Source organism: Ovis canadensis, chromosome 18 (genome assembly GCF_042477335.2).
Source record: "Ovis canadensis isolate MfBH-ARS-UI-01 breed Bighorn chromosome 18, ARS-UI_OviCan_v2, whole genome shotgun sequence".
Classification (NCBI taxonomy): domain Eukaryota; kingdom Metazoa; phylum Chordata; class Mammalia; order Artiodactyla; family Bovidae; genus Ovis; species Ovis canadensis.
In genome coordinates this window covers 47,574,458-47,593,712 of record NC_091262.1, presented here as the reverse complement: position 1 = coordinate 47,593,712, position 19,255 = coordinate 47,574,458, and the positions used below count along the sequence as shown (strand labels likewise).

Sequence of the window (19,255 nt, the reverse complement as noted above, 5' to 3'; positions counted from 1 at the left end):
AATTAGTTTACTCCTCCAACTGTTATCTGGAGCTGCATGTGTCAGTAAAAAACAAGAATATAATCCCGAAAGATAATGTGACTGGCAGCAATGAAACTCCCTGGTTGCCCTGAGAGAGAGAAATCCACTTAATACTTTGGTCTCCCCTTCCAATTACCTTTTAATTATTTACAAGCTCCACAAGCCCAGCTGGTGCAAGCCCAGGAGCCGATCTCATCTCAGAAGGGCTGCTATAGCAATATAGATTTTAATCAGCAGTGTGGCTCCACTGCTTTAGATTCTGCTTTATTGTTTTTCTCCCTTCCCAGAAGGATTTTTAAAGGAAAATGGAAGTTACAGCAGCTTAGCCAAGAGTGAAGATCCATAATTGTGTGTTTACTGCTCTGGGTCCCCACTAGGCGAGGCTCTCCTTGAGGGCGGCCGCTTTGTCATTTCTCCGTGTCCACAGTGCCAGCACAGGGCCAGACCTGGGGGCAGCGACTGGGAGGAGCCCTGGTCAGGACACATTTCCTGTCGGAACAGTCCTGTTGGTTTTCCTAACTCAGCTGCCCCAGTGGTGGTGGGGAGCCTCCCCTCCCCCACCCCACCCCCAATTAGCTGCCTGTGATTGGAGGTCAGCAGTACGGAGGGATGTATGCTGAGTGTCCTGCTATTGCACAGCACTGGGGCTGCCAGACTGCGTCTAGTCTATTCCAGAGTGAACCCAAAGCAGAAGTGACTCTCTTTGATCCTGTCTATGTACGGTTATTCAGGCCCTGAGTAAATCTTTTTTCTTTCTTCAGCACTTACGTTCGGTATTTCACTATTTGCTAGTGTCAACAATAGAAGGGAAACAGTCGAGTCAGTTTTGGTACTTGTTAATTACTCTAGTATAAGGTTTCTCAGCCTCAGCATATTGATTTTGGGGACTGGATAGTCCTTTGTGGTGGGGCTCCTCCCCAGTCTTGATAACCAAAAGTGTCTGCAGATATAAATGTCCCTGGAGGGACAAAAGTGTCCCCCTGTTTAGAACCACTGCCGTAGAAGGGTAGGAAAGAAGTTGAAGTTCAGAAATTTCCTCTGCAGAGAAACTCTTCAGGGAAATCATCCTAGCTCCACTCAGAGAGCAATACCTGAGGGTGGCAGGGCCTGTGTCTGGCAATGGGAGGAACTTCCCGCCTGTAGCTGAAGGCCAGCGGAGTGGGTGCTGGTCCCCATCCAAGGCTGCAGTGCAGGGACCCGAGAGTTGCTGTAGCTCCAGCATGGCAGGAGTAGAGGCAGAAGTGCCGTGGTGTGTACGTGGTCCAGACAGGGCTGGAAGAACCCTTGTCTGGCCTAGATGATCAGGTGGCATCAGATTGTGAAGAGCTGTGTTTGGCCAAGAAGGTAGCACTCCCAGTCTGTGACATAGGCGAGTTATTGAAGGGAACACCCGGGGAGTGTCGCCAGAGCTGTGCTTTCAGGAAGCTCGCTGTGGCAAGCAGTGTGTAGTTGGGCTGAAGAGGGAAGACTGAGGCAAGGAGACTGTGGAGGTTAGGTTGTTCTCTTTAAAATCACAGTGATCTCCTCCCTGGAAGACTCATGTCTGATGGCCTAAATTTAGAATGAGTGGTTCAAGGGGACTGGGAGCAGTTTGTGCTTCTAACCATATGAAGCTTGCTGTCTTTTCTCTTTGCAGAATGGTGAGACCAAGGGCCCCTAGGCATTTGTGATTTGTCATTCCTACATTGGAGTCTGGGGCACTCAGGAGCCCACTTGTGTTAGCTGGCTGGGTGCAAGGAAGAGCCTCATAGACCTTGGCAGTGGGTCAGCAGCTCATCCTCCAGAGCTAAGATGAAGGATAAGCAGTTGATTTCAGAGGAGCCCTGGAAAGCAGCCATAATCTGAAAGGCCCAGTGATGCCCACCTGGGCCGTGAGTGGGCTGGGCAGCTTTGACACAGAAGCTATACCACAGGGGAAGTGCACCGGGCTCCAGGGGAGGTGGCAACCAGCCCGAAGCCCCGAATGACTACAGCTGCAGGTGATGAAATGGCTGTGCAGTGGGAGAGGGGCCTGGCCATAACTGCTGCTTTGTGCTGGGTCTCTCCAGCTTGTTAACATGTTTGGGTGAATTGACTGCAGCAGATGGGCCTTTCAGCTCAAGGTACCTTGGTTTCTAGCCCAGACTGGGTGACCTGTACCCTCGTGACCCCTTCCCCCACCCCCAGCAGAGAAACCTGCCCCAAAAGGCACTTGAGAAGAGGCCAAGGCAGCGCCCAGTCGGGCGCCTGTCCTGCCTGCCTTAGAACGGCTGCTGCAACCTGTGGAAGGCCTGTGGACTGAGGCAGGTGAAGCTGGGGCCAGCATCCATCCTGAGCAAACCCTTCCTCTTCCAGGGGCCACAGTTTCCTTATCTCTAAAAAGAGAAGGCTTCGGTTGGAGTCAATCTGGAAGTTTCTTCCAAGTTCTCTGTTCTGTATTATGTGTCCGTGGTTGTGTCTGTTGAGCTGTAAGCAAACAATGAGCCACCCTTCATAACCAAAATAGAAGAAAAGCCCCTTGAGCAGTTTTCTATTAAAATAGTTGTGTAAAAACTACACCAGGGAACCCCACCCCGCCGCCAGACCAAATGCTTCAGTCCCTTCCTTGCAGAATCATGTGTTTATTCTTTTGCTGAGTGAAGCCAGACTGAACTAAACAAGTTTCTTTTGCTTGTGCTTCCCACACAGACGTTTCTGTAGAAAGATGGGTTAGGTTTCAGAACTCTGATGCCCCCTTTTCCTCACCTTTTGCCATGTGTACATGCTGGTGTGTGTGTGTGTAAACAAAATTCTTTGACTAATTTAACTCACTGTGGGTGATTTCTGAGGTGTTATTTATTCCCTGGTAGATTTTCCAGGGGGTACTATGGGCAAGGGAGGCAGATGTTGATTTGAAAGTCTCATAAGCAAAGGCTTATGAACAGTCTTCCCTCGTCACTGAGGAAGAAGAGCTTGTTCTCTTGTTCCCCAGGCAGTGAAGCAGAAGTATGATTTCATCAAAGAGGAGGAAAACGATTTTGCTGTTAATTTTATTATTGTTACCCTATGTACTTTACAGAACCCCTTCAACCCATTATCTGATATACTGTTGCCCATAGCTCCACCTCTGTGGGATAGAGAGAGCAAAGGTTATCACAGTAGCCATGAAGAACCAGCCCCCAGGTTAAATGACTCCCCTGAGGCCACAAAGCCGCTTTAGCACATGTTTCCTCATCCCCAGGCCAGGATTCTTTGTCTCACCCGCACTGCCCCCTAGCACCAGCAGCTCCATCACTTCCCACTGGGGCAGTGGACAAACCTCCGCTCTCCTTCAGCCTTCTAAGCCCCACAAGGACTGTGGCCCACCTCCACAGCTCAGGGCCCAGGAGGGTCTGACAGCATCCAGCTGATAAACATGGGGCACAGGTCTTCATGCAAGAAGAGTGTTCATCTCAGGGTGAGACAGCCTGTCTCTCAGGGAAGGGCAGATGTGACGGGTCACGGTGGCACAGAGGCTGCCGTCTGTCAAGGCAGGATTAGGGGGGCACGGGAAAAGCCCTAACAGCACCAAGGGCCCCCTAACCAAGTGCCCGCAAGCGAGGATCTCTCCTCCAGCACCTGTGCCAGCTTGGCACACCCGACGGAGGGCCTGCTTGGTCGCATGGAAGACAAGTTGTGTTAGGACTGCACTGGAGAACGGCCCTCCCTCCCCCACCAGTTCTGTTCAAGGCTGCACCCTGACCTTGGTTTTCCCAAATGGACTGTTGGATCTGTTTTTGATGTGTATATACAAAGAATTTACTGTGGGAAAGGGGCTTGGTCTGCCTCAAAGTGCAATTTGAGTGTTTTTCCTTCTGTTGTGTGCTTATCTATCCATCTCAGGCAAGGAAATGTTCGTGACATATATTGCTTTGCCTCTTGGTGGAGGGAGTTCCTCATATATTCTTTGTACCTTGCATTAAATGGTCTGTGCCATGGACACTCTTCCTGATAGACTAAAATATGTTTGTCTTTGTCAGATAAAATATGCTCTGGGGCTTCATTTTCCAACTTTATCCCCAAATGAAAGTCCAAAATACAAATCTTTGTCTCAGGATCAATCCTTTGTTTTAGGCCAGATCTTTTTCTCTCCCCAGGTAGTGGCTGATGTTCTAGTGCTAGGGTTCCTCTCCCACTTTTTTTTTTTTTTCCGGCTCTACCAGAGCTTTATTGCTGCATGTGGGCTTTCTCTAGTTGTGGCAGGCAGGGGCTGCTCTGTAATTGCAGTGCGCTGGCTGCTTATTAGGATGGCTTCTCTTGTTGCGGAGCACATGCTTTAGGGCATACAGGCTTCAGTAGTTGAGGCTCTCAGGTTCTAGAGCACCAGCATTAGTCGTGGCACATGGCGTAGCTGCCCCAAGGCATGTGGAATCTTCCTGGACCAGGGATTGAACCTGTGTCCCCTGCGTTGCAAAATGGATTCTTAACCACTGGACCACCAGGGAAGCCCCGTGTCCCCACTTTTAAATACCTTATTACTAACCAGTTATCCATGATAATAGGAAGAGATCCCTGGTTTTTGAAAGGCATGGTTAATTTGAATAACTCATTATTATCTTTAAATTCAGCCTCTTCCCCTTCAAAATCATTGATTGGTACTTTTAGCACTTGGTAAAATTGGGTTGAGGGCTTCCCTGATAACTCAGTTGGTAAAGAATCTGCCTGCAATGCAGGAGACTGCGGTTCGATTCCTGGGTCAGGAAGATCCACTGGAGAAAGGATAGGCTACCCACTTCCGTATTCTTGGGCTTCCCTTGTGGCTCAGCTGGTAAAGAATCTGCCTGCAAGTGGGAAACCTGGGTTCAATCCCTGGGTTAGGAAGATCCCCTGGAGAAGGGAAAGGCTACCCACTAGCCTGGAGAATCCCATGGACTGATACTTTGGCCTCCTTTGTTCCAGAATGAGCCAGTATTCAGTAGACCATCCAAGGACTGGTGTAGGGAAAGTCTGAAGCGAGCGTTTGACCCGCTTACACTGTGGGAACATCTGCTAGGTCTTGAGAGGCTTGAGGCACAGATGGGCAATGGAAGCTCAGACAGCCATGCACTGCTCAGGGAGAATGGCCTTGAGTTGTTGGGCCTCTCCCCAGTCACCCCTCCACCCTTCTCCTGGACAGCTCAGGCCGGTCTGTTGATCAGCGGCAGGTGAAGCAGAGACCCGACAGTCCACCTCCTTCTAACTCCTTAGTTTTCTTCTCTGAGCATAGTTTCTATGGGAGGAAACAGCACCACCATAGCCCTAGTTTTATTGTCGGCCGTAGCAGAGTACAAGACTGCATGTGCTATTAAACTTCACCTAAAGTGGTTGGTCTGAGCTAGAGTATCAAGAAGGGTAGTGGGTCTGAAGTTAGCCTCTCAGATTGTGGTGCCTCCAGAACTCCACTCATTGCTGGTGGGACTATAAATGGGCATCACTACTGGAAATCTCTTCAGTGGTGTTTACTAAAGCTAAATGAATGCCAACCCTATTACCCAGCAGTTAAACCTCCAGGTGTATCCCCAATGGAAATGAAAGCTCTGGTTCATTAAAAGACACACGCAAGAGTATACATAGCAACACCATTCATTATAGGCAAAAACGGGAAAGAACTGAAACATCCATCAATAGTAGAATGGGCAACTAAACGGTGGCATAGTCCTCTGGTGCAGTAAATACCACACAGCAATAACAAAGAATGGATTACCGTTGTACCCAGCTGGGATGGCTCTCACAGGCCTAATGTGTAACACAAGAAGCCATTCACAGAAAACTATATATACTGCATTCTTCGGTTTGTGTAAAGTTCAAGAAAATCACCTATAGTGATACAGGATAATGGTTACCTCTGAGTTGGGTGGTGAGTGGGTATTGATCGGGAAGGATAATGGAAGAGTTTTCTGGAGTGCTGGAGATGTTCTGTATTTTGCTGTGAGCAATGGATAGTGGGGTGTACACAGCAGAAAAGATCTGGTGGGCTGTATCCTTAAGACACTCATCTAGGCTCTAGGCACTAAGCCCTGTGTCAGTCAGGCCTCCTCAGTGAGAGCTCGTGGTAGAGCGCTGAAGGGTGCGTGTAGGCCCAGTCCAGTATCAGGATATCTGTGCATCCTCGCTTCACCCTGACTTGTAGACCAGTCAGCTCCACACACATGGCACGCCACCACTCCCTGCTGCCTAGTGTCCCAGTGGGAAATATTTTCTACATGAGCGAGTCACAGGCAAAATACCACCAGTCATTCCCCTACTTGTTCCTGGGGAGCAAGACTAGAGCTGGGCAGGAATTAATATGCAGAGGAGTAAGCAGGAGGCTTGCTTGCCTCTCTGCGTTCCCGCTTAAATGGGAACTTAACTCTTCTAGGCTCCCAGCTCTCTTGACATGCTGTGGAAATGATTAATGATCTTGTTCAAAGTCAGGAAAAGCAGCGAGGGTCTTGGGCAGGGCCACGCCCTGGGTCCTGGGCTCTCACCCCTTCCTGTAGGCAGGAAGGCAGCCGTGTGCCTTCTGTCCTGGGTCCCTGCCCCCGATTGCTTCTGGTCATCCTTGGAACGTGCCCACTCTCTGTGGTGGGGAGGAAGCGGCCCTCCCCTAACATGCCCACCATGCTCGAGGAGACCATCTCCCCGCTCCGCCCTCGTCCCTGCTCTGCTGCGTTTCCAGTCCCGGTGCCAGGGAGGAGGCCGAGGACCAGGAGCAGGCTTTGCTTGGCTCCCATCTGCGCTGAGGGCTCCGGACAGCAGCGTGAGGGCCAGCGCCCAGCGGCATGCCCACCTCCCAGGGTTAAAGCCCCCGGAGCCCCCAGCGGCTTCCCTGGGTCCCAGCCTCATAAAAGCCTTTTCCGCATCTCCCTCGGGCTGCTTCAGGCTCCTTGGCTGAAATCTGATAAGGGGCCTCTTTGTTGGAACTGTCAGTCTCCTTTATTGAGGAGGGAACTGGAGACCAGCGGCATTTCTTGGGGTACAGATAAGGCCCTGGATTGCTGTCAGAGGGACCATGATTAATTACCCTCAATCCAAGCGCCTGCTTTGATAGCAGTGACTGACAGCCCACAGGGTTTCCCTCAACGTGCTCCTGCCCACTCTGGGAGGCGTAACGGGGGGCGGGGATTCGGCCCCCTGCAGGGCCAATGCTGGTGACCCACGGAGAGTGCTCTGCAGTGGCTGCTGGCCTCCTTCCTGGCTCTCTGCAGGTTGCTTTAGCTTTTATTGTGGACTGAGGCCTGCTGTCTCTCCGGTGAAGAGGCTCTGTAGAGTAAGATGTAATCCAGCCCATAGGGTCGGCCAGAAGCTCCCCTACTTCCCCCCAAGGCTACGGGAAGAGGCATTGCTTATGGACTTGAACTTCGAATTTTTATTCCTAGACTCATAGGACTTTAGAGCTGGAGTCACCTAGTCCAAATTCCCTGCTTCAGCCAGACAGGGAAACTGAGGCCTGAATATGTCAATCTCCCATCCCCCCAGTATGATGTTTTTGGGTGTTTTTTCCTTGTTCAGGGAGGGAAACTCAGCTAAAAGTTCTTCTCCCCCTCTTTTCGTAGTTGAGTCTCTTTGAGACACAGGAGATGGCTGCTAGGTCCACTAAGCACAGGGCAGACCACAGAGCCAGACTAGCCTGAGGACCCTGCTTCTCTCTTAGTTGCCGAAAGAATCAAAACCAGGGCAGGTTTCATGTCCGGATTGGCTGCTTAATGTGAGAAAGCCATGATGTCATCTAAAGTTGGCTTGCAGGGTATGGTCAGCTTTGTTTCTGGTGAGACTGAGGGGCCCACCTGCCCTGGACGCTCCTTTTAGGGGTTTTGTGGAGGGCCATCCGTGGGAGGAAAACACCTGTTCCTCTTACCTGCCGATTCCTGGAACTGGGGTGCCTGACCAGGCAGTAGGGCCCCCGCTGAGAGAAATCACGACCCCCCGCATGCCCAGAGTGGGGCTGGGTGGCAGAGCAGCCCTGGTGTAGGGGAGAGGTCACCCTGGGGACTCAGAATGCCACTTTGCTCCTAGCTCATGAGCTCCTAGCTCATGCCCGTTTCCCATGCCCCTAGGCAACTCCCAGCCTAACGCAGTCACTTGCTGTGTGACTATAAAGAGGCGAATATTTAATGATATTTCCACATCTATGATGTTGTTCTCTTTGAAAGAAGTCATCTCAAATGACTAGACATTTAGTCCGGTGACTGCTCTGAGGGAATCTATAATTCCTCCCTGGGGAGTTGCCTTTAGAGGCAGTTTGAGCCCCACGAGGAAGTCTGTCATGCTTGATGGCCACAGCTCATCTTCACACAAAATCAGTATAAACCGCCTGCTCGCTTCGTCCTGTTTTCCTGGCTTGTTTCCTTGAATGACTGTTTTTTAAAAGTAAAACACACCCTTATATTTGAAGATCTACCACCTTGGAGAGAATCAAATGAAAATAGTATAAACTCTGAAAGCTATTCGCAAGTGGAGTTCCAAAGCCATGTGTTAGCTGGCTCTCCAAGGAGGCATTTCTGAAGGACAGCACACCCTCATCTGGGCAAGCCCAGCTTGGTGGTCACTGACTCAGCCATGCCTGTTCTGTGTATATCTCAAACCCAGCCACCTTCCCCTCTTTAACACTTGTCTCCCCTTCTCTGTGGCCCCACTGAATGACTTCATGGTTTCTTTACCGTCTCAAAATCCCCAGCTCTCCATCCATTCCTGTGCTGCTGGTCCTCTTATTGTAAGACTCAGATGCCAAGGGCTAGAGTCCTCACTTCCCTAGTCTGTTTAATAAAGGTTGTGACACTCATGAACCTGCCAGTATCCGAGAAGAGAGGGTGACTTCTGTTCAGGGCTGTCAGCATTAGCCACTTAGAGCTAGTGACGGACCCAGGCGGCCACACCACCGACAGGAGGAAAATGCATTTAATATTCCCCGTTGGGTTAGCACAGAGCTGGTTGCTTTGACTCTGAGAAGCACATTGTTCAATCTGCATGGTAGTTTCGCATATTAAACTTTATAATGTTCAAGACATGATGAAGGAAAAAACAGTCCCTGCTTTCATGGAGCTTACACTCCTCCTGGGATACCAGACAAGCATAAGTGAAATATGGGTAATTGTTTGTGGAACTTGTAGTGGTTATAATAGATATTCGGAGAGGAAAGAAATATATTCAAACCAAGGTAGTTAGAAAATTATTCCTGGAGAGAGTGAGCATTGAAGGCCCATATAAGGAGGATTTGAGCACATCGTTTTAGAGTTGATAAAGAGGAAGAATAAAACCCAAAAAACAGAGGAGGAAGAATTTGGGTTGTGGGGTGAGGGCGAGAAGACCCAGCTGATTGAGTGAGAGTAAGTTATTGGAATGTTCTTGAGACACATCATACATAATCTTCTAAGTGGGGGCTTCCCTGGTGGCTTAGATGGTAAAGAAGCTGCCTGAAATGCAGGAGACCAGGGTTCAGTCCCTGGGTTGGGAAGATCCCCTGGAGGAGGGAATACAACCCACTGTAGTATTTTTGCTTAGAGAATTCCATGGACACAGGAGCCTGTTCAGCTATAGTCAGTGGGGTCGCAAAGAGTCTAAACTAGGAAGTGAGTAATGGGGTGAAAGTGGTGTTTTCATCAGATTGTCTGGCAGGAGCATGCAGGTTGAGCGCGTGGATTCAAGGCTGCTGGGGCCTCTAATGGGAAGCCAGTGAAGGCCTGGCCCAGGGTGATGGCTGTAGAGAGCAAGCGAGCTTTGAAAGGTGCCTCAGAGGAGGAATCGGTGAGCCTCCAGACAACCTAAAGGTGAGGGAGAGAGAAGAGGAGCAGTCTCCCTCTTAGGTTCCTGCCCAGGACCTCTCAGAGCGATGGTGTTGCTGAATGAAGAGGCAAGGATGGGAAACGGAAGCTCGCCTAGGGGATGAAGGGGAGCTGAGTGTGAACATCAGACCTGGAAGTGAATGGGTCACATGTAAAGATGTTCTGGAAGCTTCTGGAACTGAGAGCTTCTGGGTCCTATGGGAGGGAACCTTGGAAGTGGTCCTCCCAGACTCTCAAGGCAAGGCCGTGAAGGCTCAGGCAGACCAGCCGCAGAGAAGGGAGACCTTAGCCCTGTTCTGCTGGGGGACCGATTTTGTTGCGTGAGACCTCTGTGCTTAGGACAGGGATGAAGTCTGATGTGCAGAACAGTTACAGGGAGGAGTTAACCAGCGTGCGCGCTGTTGTGTCTTAGGAGCATGCTGGCAGTCCTCTGGCATCTAACCAGTGATCCTTTGGATTCAACTCCATGGCCTTTGTCAGGACAAAGGTCTTCGAGACCTCTAGCTCCCTCCTACACTGAGGAAAGCGGCCTGGGACCACCACAGCAGTGCCATGTGTTTGCGCTCACACTGCTGCTTCCTCATAATCGTGGGACCCTTCACTCTACTCTGGCTTGAATTACCCTATAAAAAGAGCGAGGGCAGCGTGCGAGGACTGAGATGAAAATGCCATTCCTTGAGGGGAAAGAAGCAGGAGCTGAAACAAACAGCCCTTCTCTAATCAAGCTGGCCTGATGTCCACCAGGCAGTCAGTGAGACCGCAGCAAGCCAGAGTGGGGGTGGGAGGGGGTCTGGCGGCGGGGGGGGCAAGGCAGAGGAGGAGCAGCCGGTGTACAGTAAAAGGACTTGCCATCAAAAGGCAACAAGTCTCATACTGTGCCCCGGACGGTGACCCTTCCCGCTGGAATTCTCCCCTCTGACCTCCAGATCATTAATCCCGGGGCTGCCAAATGACAGTCATCCATCACGCCTCCTGACGAGCATCCCGGCTGCCCAAGAAAGGAGCCTGGCCGCGCCCTCCCTGCCGTCCCTGGGTGCTCATTAGTGGGCCTTCCTGCTCCGGGCCAGGTTTCCTAATCAAGTCCCTGACTCCTGTCACTTCCCTTCGGGGCCAGGGGGCGGAAGCAGCTCTGACCCTCCCTCTTTCAGAGGCCAGGGAGGGGGTGGAGTGATTAGTGGGAAGAGAATTGTTGAGTGGCTTTTCATCCCCTTGGAGACCTGTGTGCCCAGCAGCTCCTTTGACATGGTGGAGACACAGGAGAGGGAAAAAACCCATTTCTCTATCCTGCAGCAGGAGAAGAGATGAGGAGAAAACAAGGCAGGATGCAAATAAATTAAAGCACGACTATAAACGGCGCTGAGAGCTGCAGAAGAGAAGCCCGGGGGCTGTCCAGGTGGACAGTGGGACCGGCCCTCCCCTGTGCAGAGGTCAGGAAAGAGTTAGTTCACTGGGGAGGCAGCCGAATGACTTCTGAAAGCTCTAGAGGACTGAGTTGCCAGATCATTCAGTTCAGTTCAGTCGCTCAGTCGTGTCTGACTCTTTGCGACCCCATGAACCACAGCACGCCAGGCCTCCCTGTCCATCACCAATTCCCGGAGTCCACCCAAACCCATGTCGATCGAGTCGGTGATGCCATCCAACCATCTCATCCTCTGTTGTCCCCTTCTCCTCTTGCCCTCAATCTTTCCCAACATCTGGGTCTTTTCAAATGAGTCAGCTCTTCGCATCAGGTGGCCAAAGTATTGAGGAGTTTCAGCTTCAATATCAGTCCTTCCAATGAATACCCAGGACTGATCTCCAAATCATTAGGAGTCATATTGCTAGCAAAAAATAAAATCTTTGAAGTCATGTAGTCTGGCTCTCTTATTTACAGCAGGGAACAGACCCAGAGAGGCCATGTGTTTTACCCAAGGCTACGCAGCCCGTGAGTTGGACCTGTCTTTCTGTTCTTCCGAGGAGACCTGGCAGCTAGTCTGATAGCTTCTAGGCTTTAGGAGTTTGACTCAAATTACACTTCTGAGCATATTTGTGAACATATTTCCAACTCAGCAAAAGGTGGGCATGCACAGATGTCTTCTTTCTCTGCCTGAAAATGACCTATCCTTGTGTTTCTCTCCTCGCACCGTTGCAGGGACCCCTATCAACCGAATCCCCATCATGGCCAAGCAGATCCTGGACCTGTACATGCTGTATAAGCTGGTGACGGAGAAGGGGGGCCTGGTGGAGATCATCAACAAGAAGATCTGGAGAGAGATCACCAAAGGCTTGAACCTGCCCACGTCCATCACCAGCGCGGCCTTCACCCTGAGGACCCAGTGAGTGGCCCGCGGAAAGGCGGCTGAGGCTTGCAAGAGGGAATTAACCTTGAGGCAAGGAAGGAAGGAAATTCCACCGTGTGGTGAGCAAGACGGGCGGAATGCCTGAAAGAGCCAGGAGCTTTCTGAGCTGAATCCCTCGGTCACCTAAGTAAACCTGAGCGTGCCTTTTCTCAGGCGTGTCCTGTGTGCTGTTGCTTCACCTTTCCGTGTTGTTTCACCTTTCCGTGTTGTTTCGTTTCATTCATTCCGTTTCACCGGCAAGCCCACCAAGTAGGTTTTGTCCCTGTTTTCCAGATGACGTGAACTAAGCCTCAGAGCCTAGATCGTTCGGTCAGGGCCGTATCAGCTAGTAAGCAGGCTGGGGTTCATACCTGGACTTCTGTCTCTGAAGTCCACAATCTTTCCAAGACATCTTCTCCTACACAGTACCCCCACTCTGAGCCTGACCCTTTTTCTTGACATTCAGCTTACCCACAGGAAAGCAGGCAGGCCTCCACTGGGATTAGTGACCTGTTTTTATACCCATTTGAGTTAATTATAAGGGTGGCAGGAGCAGGGGGAGCACTGAAGAAGGGGGCCCAGAGGGCAGTCTGTTCTTTGGGAGCTCGGGATGTTGCTCTGTGAAGAAGACAGAAGAATCAGCTGTGTGTGGCTTGGGTGGGCATGTTAAGGCCTTGCTGAAAAGTAGAAGGGTCTTATCTAATGAAATGGTTCCTGCAGAAGTTGGGAACAGAGCGACGGCCAGCAGAGCCGTCTTTCTCCCAAGGTTCTTAGGTAGAGAACTGCTTCCTTGGCGCATCTCACACGAAGCGGGACGGCACTGCTAGGCCTACACACAACAGGAAGAGTTGCGCCTAGTTGCGCCTGTCTGAACAGCTGACTCAGAACGGTTAGGAGATCGAGGAGCCAGAAAGACATTGCAAAACATGGCATTTCCCCTTTCTCCCAGGACACTGGAAAGGCACCACACGGACACAGAACATTAGTGATGTTAGCTGTTTCCCTGATGAGCCATGACTCCAGTTCCAGCCTCACTTAGCCCTGGGTGCAGTTAGGGAGCCTGGGCTGGGGCGTCCCGCTATCCTTAGGGTTCCTCTTTCACCAAGTTCTCCAGGTTGTGCTCCTTCGTCCTGGAGGACAGAGCCTGCCCCACAGAGGCCCCTTGCAGAGGATCATCAGCTTATACTGGGCGGTCCTGGCACTGCATTTTGGGTGATCCTTCCTTCCTTCCTTCCTTCCCTCCATCCAGGTATATGAAATATCTCTATGCCTACGAGTGCGAGAAGAAAGCCTTGAGCTCCCCTGCTGAGCTGCAGGCGGCCATTGACGGCAACAGGAGGGAGGGTCGGCGGCCCAGCTACAGTTCCTCCCTCTTTGGCTACTCACCCACCGCCGCCGCCGGGGCCCCTGCCCTCCTCTCCCCACCCAAGATCCGCTTCCCCATCCTTGGGCTGGGCTCCAGTGGTGGCACCAGTGCCAGCGGCTCTCGAATGTCCCCGGCAGCTCCTCTCAGGAAAGGTCTGCAGGGCTCCTGGGGGAGAAGGGGCACCAGGCTCCCCGGGTCCAGGGCGCAGGCGGGAGGGCGGGTTGTGGGCTGCGTCCAGCTCTGGTGCCTTTGTCAGGTGATGGAGTCCCAGTGACCACCGTGCCCGTGCCAAATCGCCTGGCTGTGCCTGTGACTTTGGCTGGCCAGCAGGCCAGTACCCGGACGGCCACGCTGGAGCAGCTGCGGGAGCGGCTGGAGTCAGGGGAGCCTCCGGAGAAGAAGGTGTCCAGGCTGTCAGAAGAGGAGCAGCGTCTGGTGCAGCAGGCTTTCCAGCGCAACTTGTTCAACATGGCGCGGCAGCTGCCCATGAAGATCAGGATCAACGGCAGGGGTGAGCAGCAGCCTGTGCACCAGGCCCCGGCTCCACTCAGGGTGGGTTCACGTCCGGGGACTGGGGTGGGGGCCCTCCAGGTTCTGCCCCCAGCCCTCTCACCCGATCTGCACAAGGATCTAGAGACCAGGGAGTCACCTGGGGGTTCAGTGGCCACGGAGACCTCAATTCACCAAGCTGAGGTAATTTTCCAGGGTGCCTGAGTTCCTCGGGCATGCCCTGTTCTGTAGCAAAAAGGAAAAGCAGTTGTTCAAGGAGAAGGAGCCGGAGACCTTCAGGGCCAGTTGCGGGGTCTTCCCTGTCCACCCCTGCCTTTTGATCTGTCTCAGTTAAAGGGCTCGCCCTTTCCCCCACTGCCCCACCACCTGGAAGAAAGACAGCACCCCACTCCCAAGGCCCAGCAAGGGGCCAGAGCTGCCTCAGGCCGGCAGCCAGTGGCCCTCAGGAGGGAAGGGAGGAGGAAATACAAGTTTGGCAGCATAATTGACATCTGTCCCTTGCCCTCCACATTTTTCAGATGCCCCACCTCATCCCTACAGCCACATAGCCCACACCCCTCATTCCTGTTTCTCCCCTTTCCCCCTCACACATTTCTTTGCCATTCTTGACTCTCTCAGGACAAACATGAGCAGGCTTGTGTTGGGGGAAAATCAGGTGTGAGGGAGCTGTGCACATTCCCAGGCAGCCCCTTCCTGTCCCACTCTCCCCTGGCGAGGAGCCCAAGGAAACTGGAGATGGTGGCCCAGAGCAGGGCTCTGCCCTATCCCCCTCTCAGGCCAGCTGCCCCTGGTCGTGCACAAGCCAGAGGCTGATAGATGAAGCAGCTCATCTGGAAGAATTCTTGGCTCTCGACATCAGGAACGGACAGAGTCGCAGGTGGGCCGGGCAGAGGCCTCGTGTGCCAGTGCCTGCCGCCTCCCATAGACCGTGGATGGCTCCGATGGAGAGGGAGTGACGGGGACTGGATAGGCAGACCCCCTCCTTGAGGACCTCCCAGTCTAATTAAGGGGAGGGGGGAGCCAGGCGAGTTCTCAGTGGATGGGGCTGGTCTTAGTGATCTCCCGACGCCGACCCCTCCCCCCATCCTGGCCCCCCATCTGGTGGATAATGGGTGCTCAGGGTTTGTTGAATCGCACTAAACGCATCAGTGCACAGCTGTGAGCCGAGGTCAGCCTCCTTCCCGATGTGACCCTTCTCTCAGAGCAGAGCGAGCTAGGCAAGTGAAGTGGGTCAGTGGAGAAAGCAAGCGATAGGATACTGACCAGCCTGGGTCTCCTGCCAGACCTTACACTGGGAGAAGGTTACACGGGTGCTTTCTAACTCTGGGAGGCCTCAGCCTGCTGTGGCTGGGCCGGGAGGGTGGCCAAGCCTCGGAGGGGACGACAAAACTGCCCAAGGGCTTGACCGGGCCTGCCGTCTCCCTTGTCCCCAGCAGAGGACAGAGCAGAGGCCTCGGCAGCAGCACTGAACCTAACCACAAGCAGCTTTGGGAGCATCAGCATGTCTGTGGACATCGATGGGACCACTTACGCAGGTGAGGGAGGTGCAGGCTGGCAGCCAGTCTGGGTGCAGCTCCCTGCAAGGCCCCCTCGCCCCCTCCTGTCTGAACACCTTCCCAGGGGGCTTCCTTTCATGCTGTCTCAAAGTTCCAAAGGTCAAGTAGTTCTGGATGAGGAGGACTGAGGACTGCTAACAGGACTGCTAACTCCACCTGTGACGGAGTCATAGAGACCCCTTGTCTAACCCTTTTATGACCAATGGTTGGCTCGTTAATTAAAAGAAAGTTATTGCATGTAAGGAATCATAATCAACTCCATCCATGCCTTTAACATTGTATTGTAAACTAAATTGGGGCTTCCCAGTGGCACTAGTGGTAAAGAACCCACCTGCCAATGCAGGAGACATAAGAAACGTAGGTTCAGTCCCTGGGTTGGGAAGATCCCCTGGAGGAGGGCATGGCTACCCACTCCAGTAAACTTGCCTGGATAATGCCATGGACAGAGGAGCCTGGTGGGCTACACAGGCCATAGGGTCACCAAGAGTCGGACACCACTGAAGCGACTTAGCACGCATGCATGCGTAAATTAAATGTGGCTGCCGTTACAGTCTTCCGAAGCACAAGCCTCCTTTCTCTGATGGGTTCATCTCTAATCTTCCTAAATGTGGTCTGGGAACACTTCCCTTAGAGCCTTTGGGGCCTTTCAGCAAATTGACTGCCCGCCTTAGCAGTTTAGACGCACCTGCTGGCAGGGCAGTGTCGGCAGCAAGCGCACCTCCCCACCTGGAGCCTCACCCAGAGTCAGGCAGCATGAGATGGTGAGGGACTGAACCCCTGCACCCATCTCTGCTCTCCCCATCTGCTCACACTGCCTTCTCCCCTCCCCACTCGCTCAGGTGTGCTGTTTGCCCAGAAACCTGCAGTCCACCTCATCACAGGATCCGCCCCCCAGAGCCTCGGCAGCAGCTCAAGCAGCAGCAGCAGTTCTCACTGCTCGCCAAGTCCTACCTCATCCCGGGGCACCCCCAGTGCAGAGCCCTCCACCAGCTGGTCCCTCTGAGGGGCAGGACCCAGCTCTGCACTCCCCACTCTTCCTTCAAGAGCGGCGGAAGTTGATGCACAGAATTTACCTCATCTCACGGAGCCCACATCAGACACCATTTGGCCGGATGTTGAGAGTTTGGACATGTCCGTCTGCCCAGGCTCCATCAGGTCCTGCTGTACTCTAGAGGCAGGGAGAGGTGGAGGGGCCTGACAGGGCAGCGTTGTCCAATCAGGGATTGTTCTGGAGAACTGGGCAGGGTCTGTGGGCGTCCAGCTTCCCCCAGGGCTCCCAGGCCCCCTCCCATCCCGGGCACAGTGTATCGACAATCTGTAAGCTGACACAGGGCTGGAGACTCTCCACACCCTTTCCCCTTTAATTTATTTCTCTTTCCCTGCCTTCTGCTGTGACTCCAGGGTCGCTGGTCTCTTTCCCTGCTCAGCTCCCCCATCTTTAACTCCCATGTGGGGCTGCTTGGAGCCGAGAGCACACCTCTGTGGCCCTTCTCTGCTGAGCATGGGATGGGGTCCTCCCTGTCCACCTTGCTTACCATGTTTGGCTCCTGGAGTGTGGGCCCCTCAAATTCATGAAGCAGTCCTCAGGGCCCCATACCCCTTTCTAATGGTTCCGAGCAAGGGCTGATAAGGGCAGTCCTCAGGACCCAGGGCCTGCTGGGGATCTGCCAAGGGAGAGGCAGAGCCCCAGGGGCGGCCCCGACAGGCCCTGGCACCCACCCCACTGGCCCTTTCCTGACCCACCCAGACCTCATGCCTGCCCCCCCGCCCCCTTCATGGGTCCCTGCTGGCCAGCTCTCCCAGGAAACAGCCCACTTGTCCCTCAGGCCCCTCCTTTCCTCGGCGAGGGGCCACCTCAGCCCCTACATCCCCAAACCTGCCAGTGTCAGGCTCATTGAAATACCTCAGATTTGTAATTGTTGATGTTTGATTCTTCAGGAAGTATTTGCATCTCTGAAATCTTTTTTATATGTGTTTGCTGACTTTTGTGGTATTTTTTACTTTAAAATTTTTATTGTTGTTACTGTAGCACCAAAGAAATGAAAGCAGATGTCCCCCAAAGCCGAGCAAATGGTTTGGTATCCCAGCCCCTCTGGCCCTTCCCTAAGATCCCCCAGTGAAGAGGAGGGGGAGGCGGCAGGAGAGATGACTCAGGGATCACAGTGGCGGGAGGAGGTGGAATGGAGGGACCCCTCTCATGCAGGTTGGGTCCTGAAACCACACTGGTTGTCAGGATGGCCCTTGACCCATTTCCCACCAGAGCAGGGCAGCCCTTCACCGGGCTAGGGGCAGGACATCTCCCCTTGACTCAGCATTCCCCCCCTGGGGCCGGTGCAGGCCATGGAGGCCACGAACCCTGCAGGGGTCGAGCTGCCCCAGAGGGTGAGGCGATGCTGAGAGAGCTCTGTCTCTCCTCTTGCACGCTGGGGTGAAACAGGCTGCTCCTGTGTCATGAAGAAGAGGTGATTTTCACACACGGCTCTGCAGTGTTCACTAAAACCCCGCCCACTGTGACATTATCCGGCGGGAGCGGTGGGAGGCTGAGGTGGACCCAAGCCCACATATGCCCCACGCTCAGTCTGGCTAGGAAAGGAAAGGGAAATCAGACACGAGCCCAGATCACATACCTCAGCCCGGTGAGCTGCAGCGTCACCGACTGCATCTCCTCTCTCTCCTCTAGCCCCCAGCACCGTCTCACACACACACACAGCCCCATCCGCTGGGGGCTGACCCTCTCCTGGCCTCACCAGGCCGGCACAGGGCTGAGCAGAGAGGGGCATCTGGTGTCTGTGTCAGGGAGGAGCCTGGCTGGCTGGCGCTGGGCCCGCTTGAAGGCATCACAGACGTTTGGCCAGTGTGTCTTTCTCAGGACTTTGGTCACGAAGGATGGACCCTTGCCACCCGGAGGACACAGGGACCGTGTGCTGAGTCTTCCTGGTTGTTGGATCCTCTCCCTTTCCCCGGGCAGCTTGCCCAGCCTCACCCTCTCACCAAGGCCTCGCTGCCCTGAGGGGCAATAGCAGGGTCTCAACCTGAAAGCCAGAGGGTAGGCGTGCCGGCCAGTGCCCCCAGAATGGGGCCCTGGGCCAAGAAGAGCTCTCCGGACAGTGCAGCCCTGAGGTCACATGGCAGCCATTGACCGGGGCCACTTGGTCCCCTCCCCTTCCCCGTCTTGTATTTAACCAGGAGAAAAATGTGATAGCACATGGGTAGCCTAGGCAGTGGATGAATACCTCAGAAGTCCTCTTGCAGCAAGTGTCTGTATATGTTGTGGTTATTTTCTATCTACATGTTCTCGAATGTTTATATTTCAATAAACCTCTACCTCTTCACTCAAGCAGGACACAGGTGCTTTGGCTCTTTCATTTGACAGTAACAGGAAGAGGGCAGGGGACTTCGGAATAAAAGGGGCTAAATAAACTACTCTGATCCCTTGATTTTTCCTGAACTTTCTCTTCACTGCTCACTCACTGTTTCCGCAAAGCGCTTACTCTCAGCCTGTCGTCTGTTAGCTGGGTGCCTCTGATATGCGTGACCACCTGCACTGACCCCTGGCGTCACATCAGGGTCCCAGCAGGCACAGGGCCATGAGCAAGCCCTCTTTCAACTCCTGCTGAGTAAGTACAGTCCCCACACTTGCAGAGCTCACACTCTTGTCTGGAAGGCACACACAACTCTCAACAAAACATGATTGGAACCCATGGGCAGGTAAATGCTGGAGCAGCTCACTAGGGAATCCCTGGAAGG

At 53.3% G+C, this 19,255-nt stretch overlaps 1 protein-coding gene across 3 annotated transcripts in view; it reads left to right on the top strand.

The window, feature by feature from the left end:
• ARID3B (AT-rich interaction domain 3B) overlaps window positions 1-18,845 on the top strand; it is a 47,930-nt gene extending 29,085 nt beyond the window's left edge. For 2 of the 3 annotated variants that reach the window (XM_069560166.1, XM_069560167.1), the window contains exons 5-9: window positions 11,890-12,073; window positions 13,326-13,594; window positions 13,699-13,953; window positions 15,386-15,487; window positions 16,348-18,845. In XM_069560166.1, coding sequence (XP_069416267.1) covers window positions 11,890-12,073; window positions 13,326-13,594; window positions 13,699-13,953; window positions 15,386-15,487; window positions 16,348-16,511 — 974 coding nt within the window. In that variant the 3' untranslated portion in view covers window positions 16,512-18,845. The remainder of the gene's footprint in view (window positions 1-11,889; window positions 12,074-13,325; window positions 13,595-13,698; window positions 13,954-15,385; window positions 15,488-16,347) is intronic. The other variant, XM_069560168.1, reaches the window with a different exon arrangement.
• The last annotated feature ends 410 nt before the right edge of the window (window positions 18,846-19,255 follow it).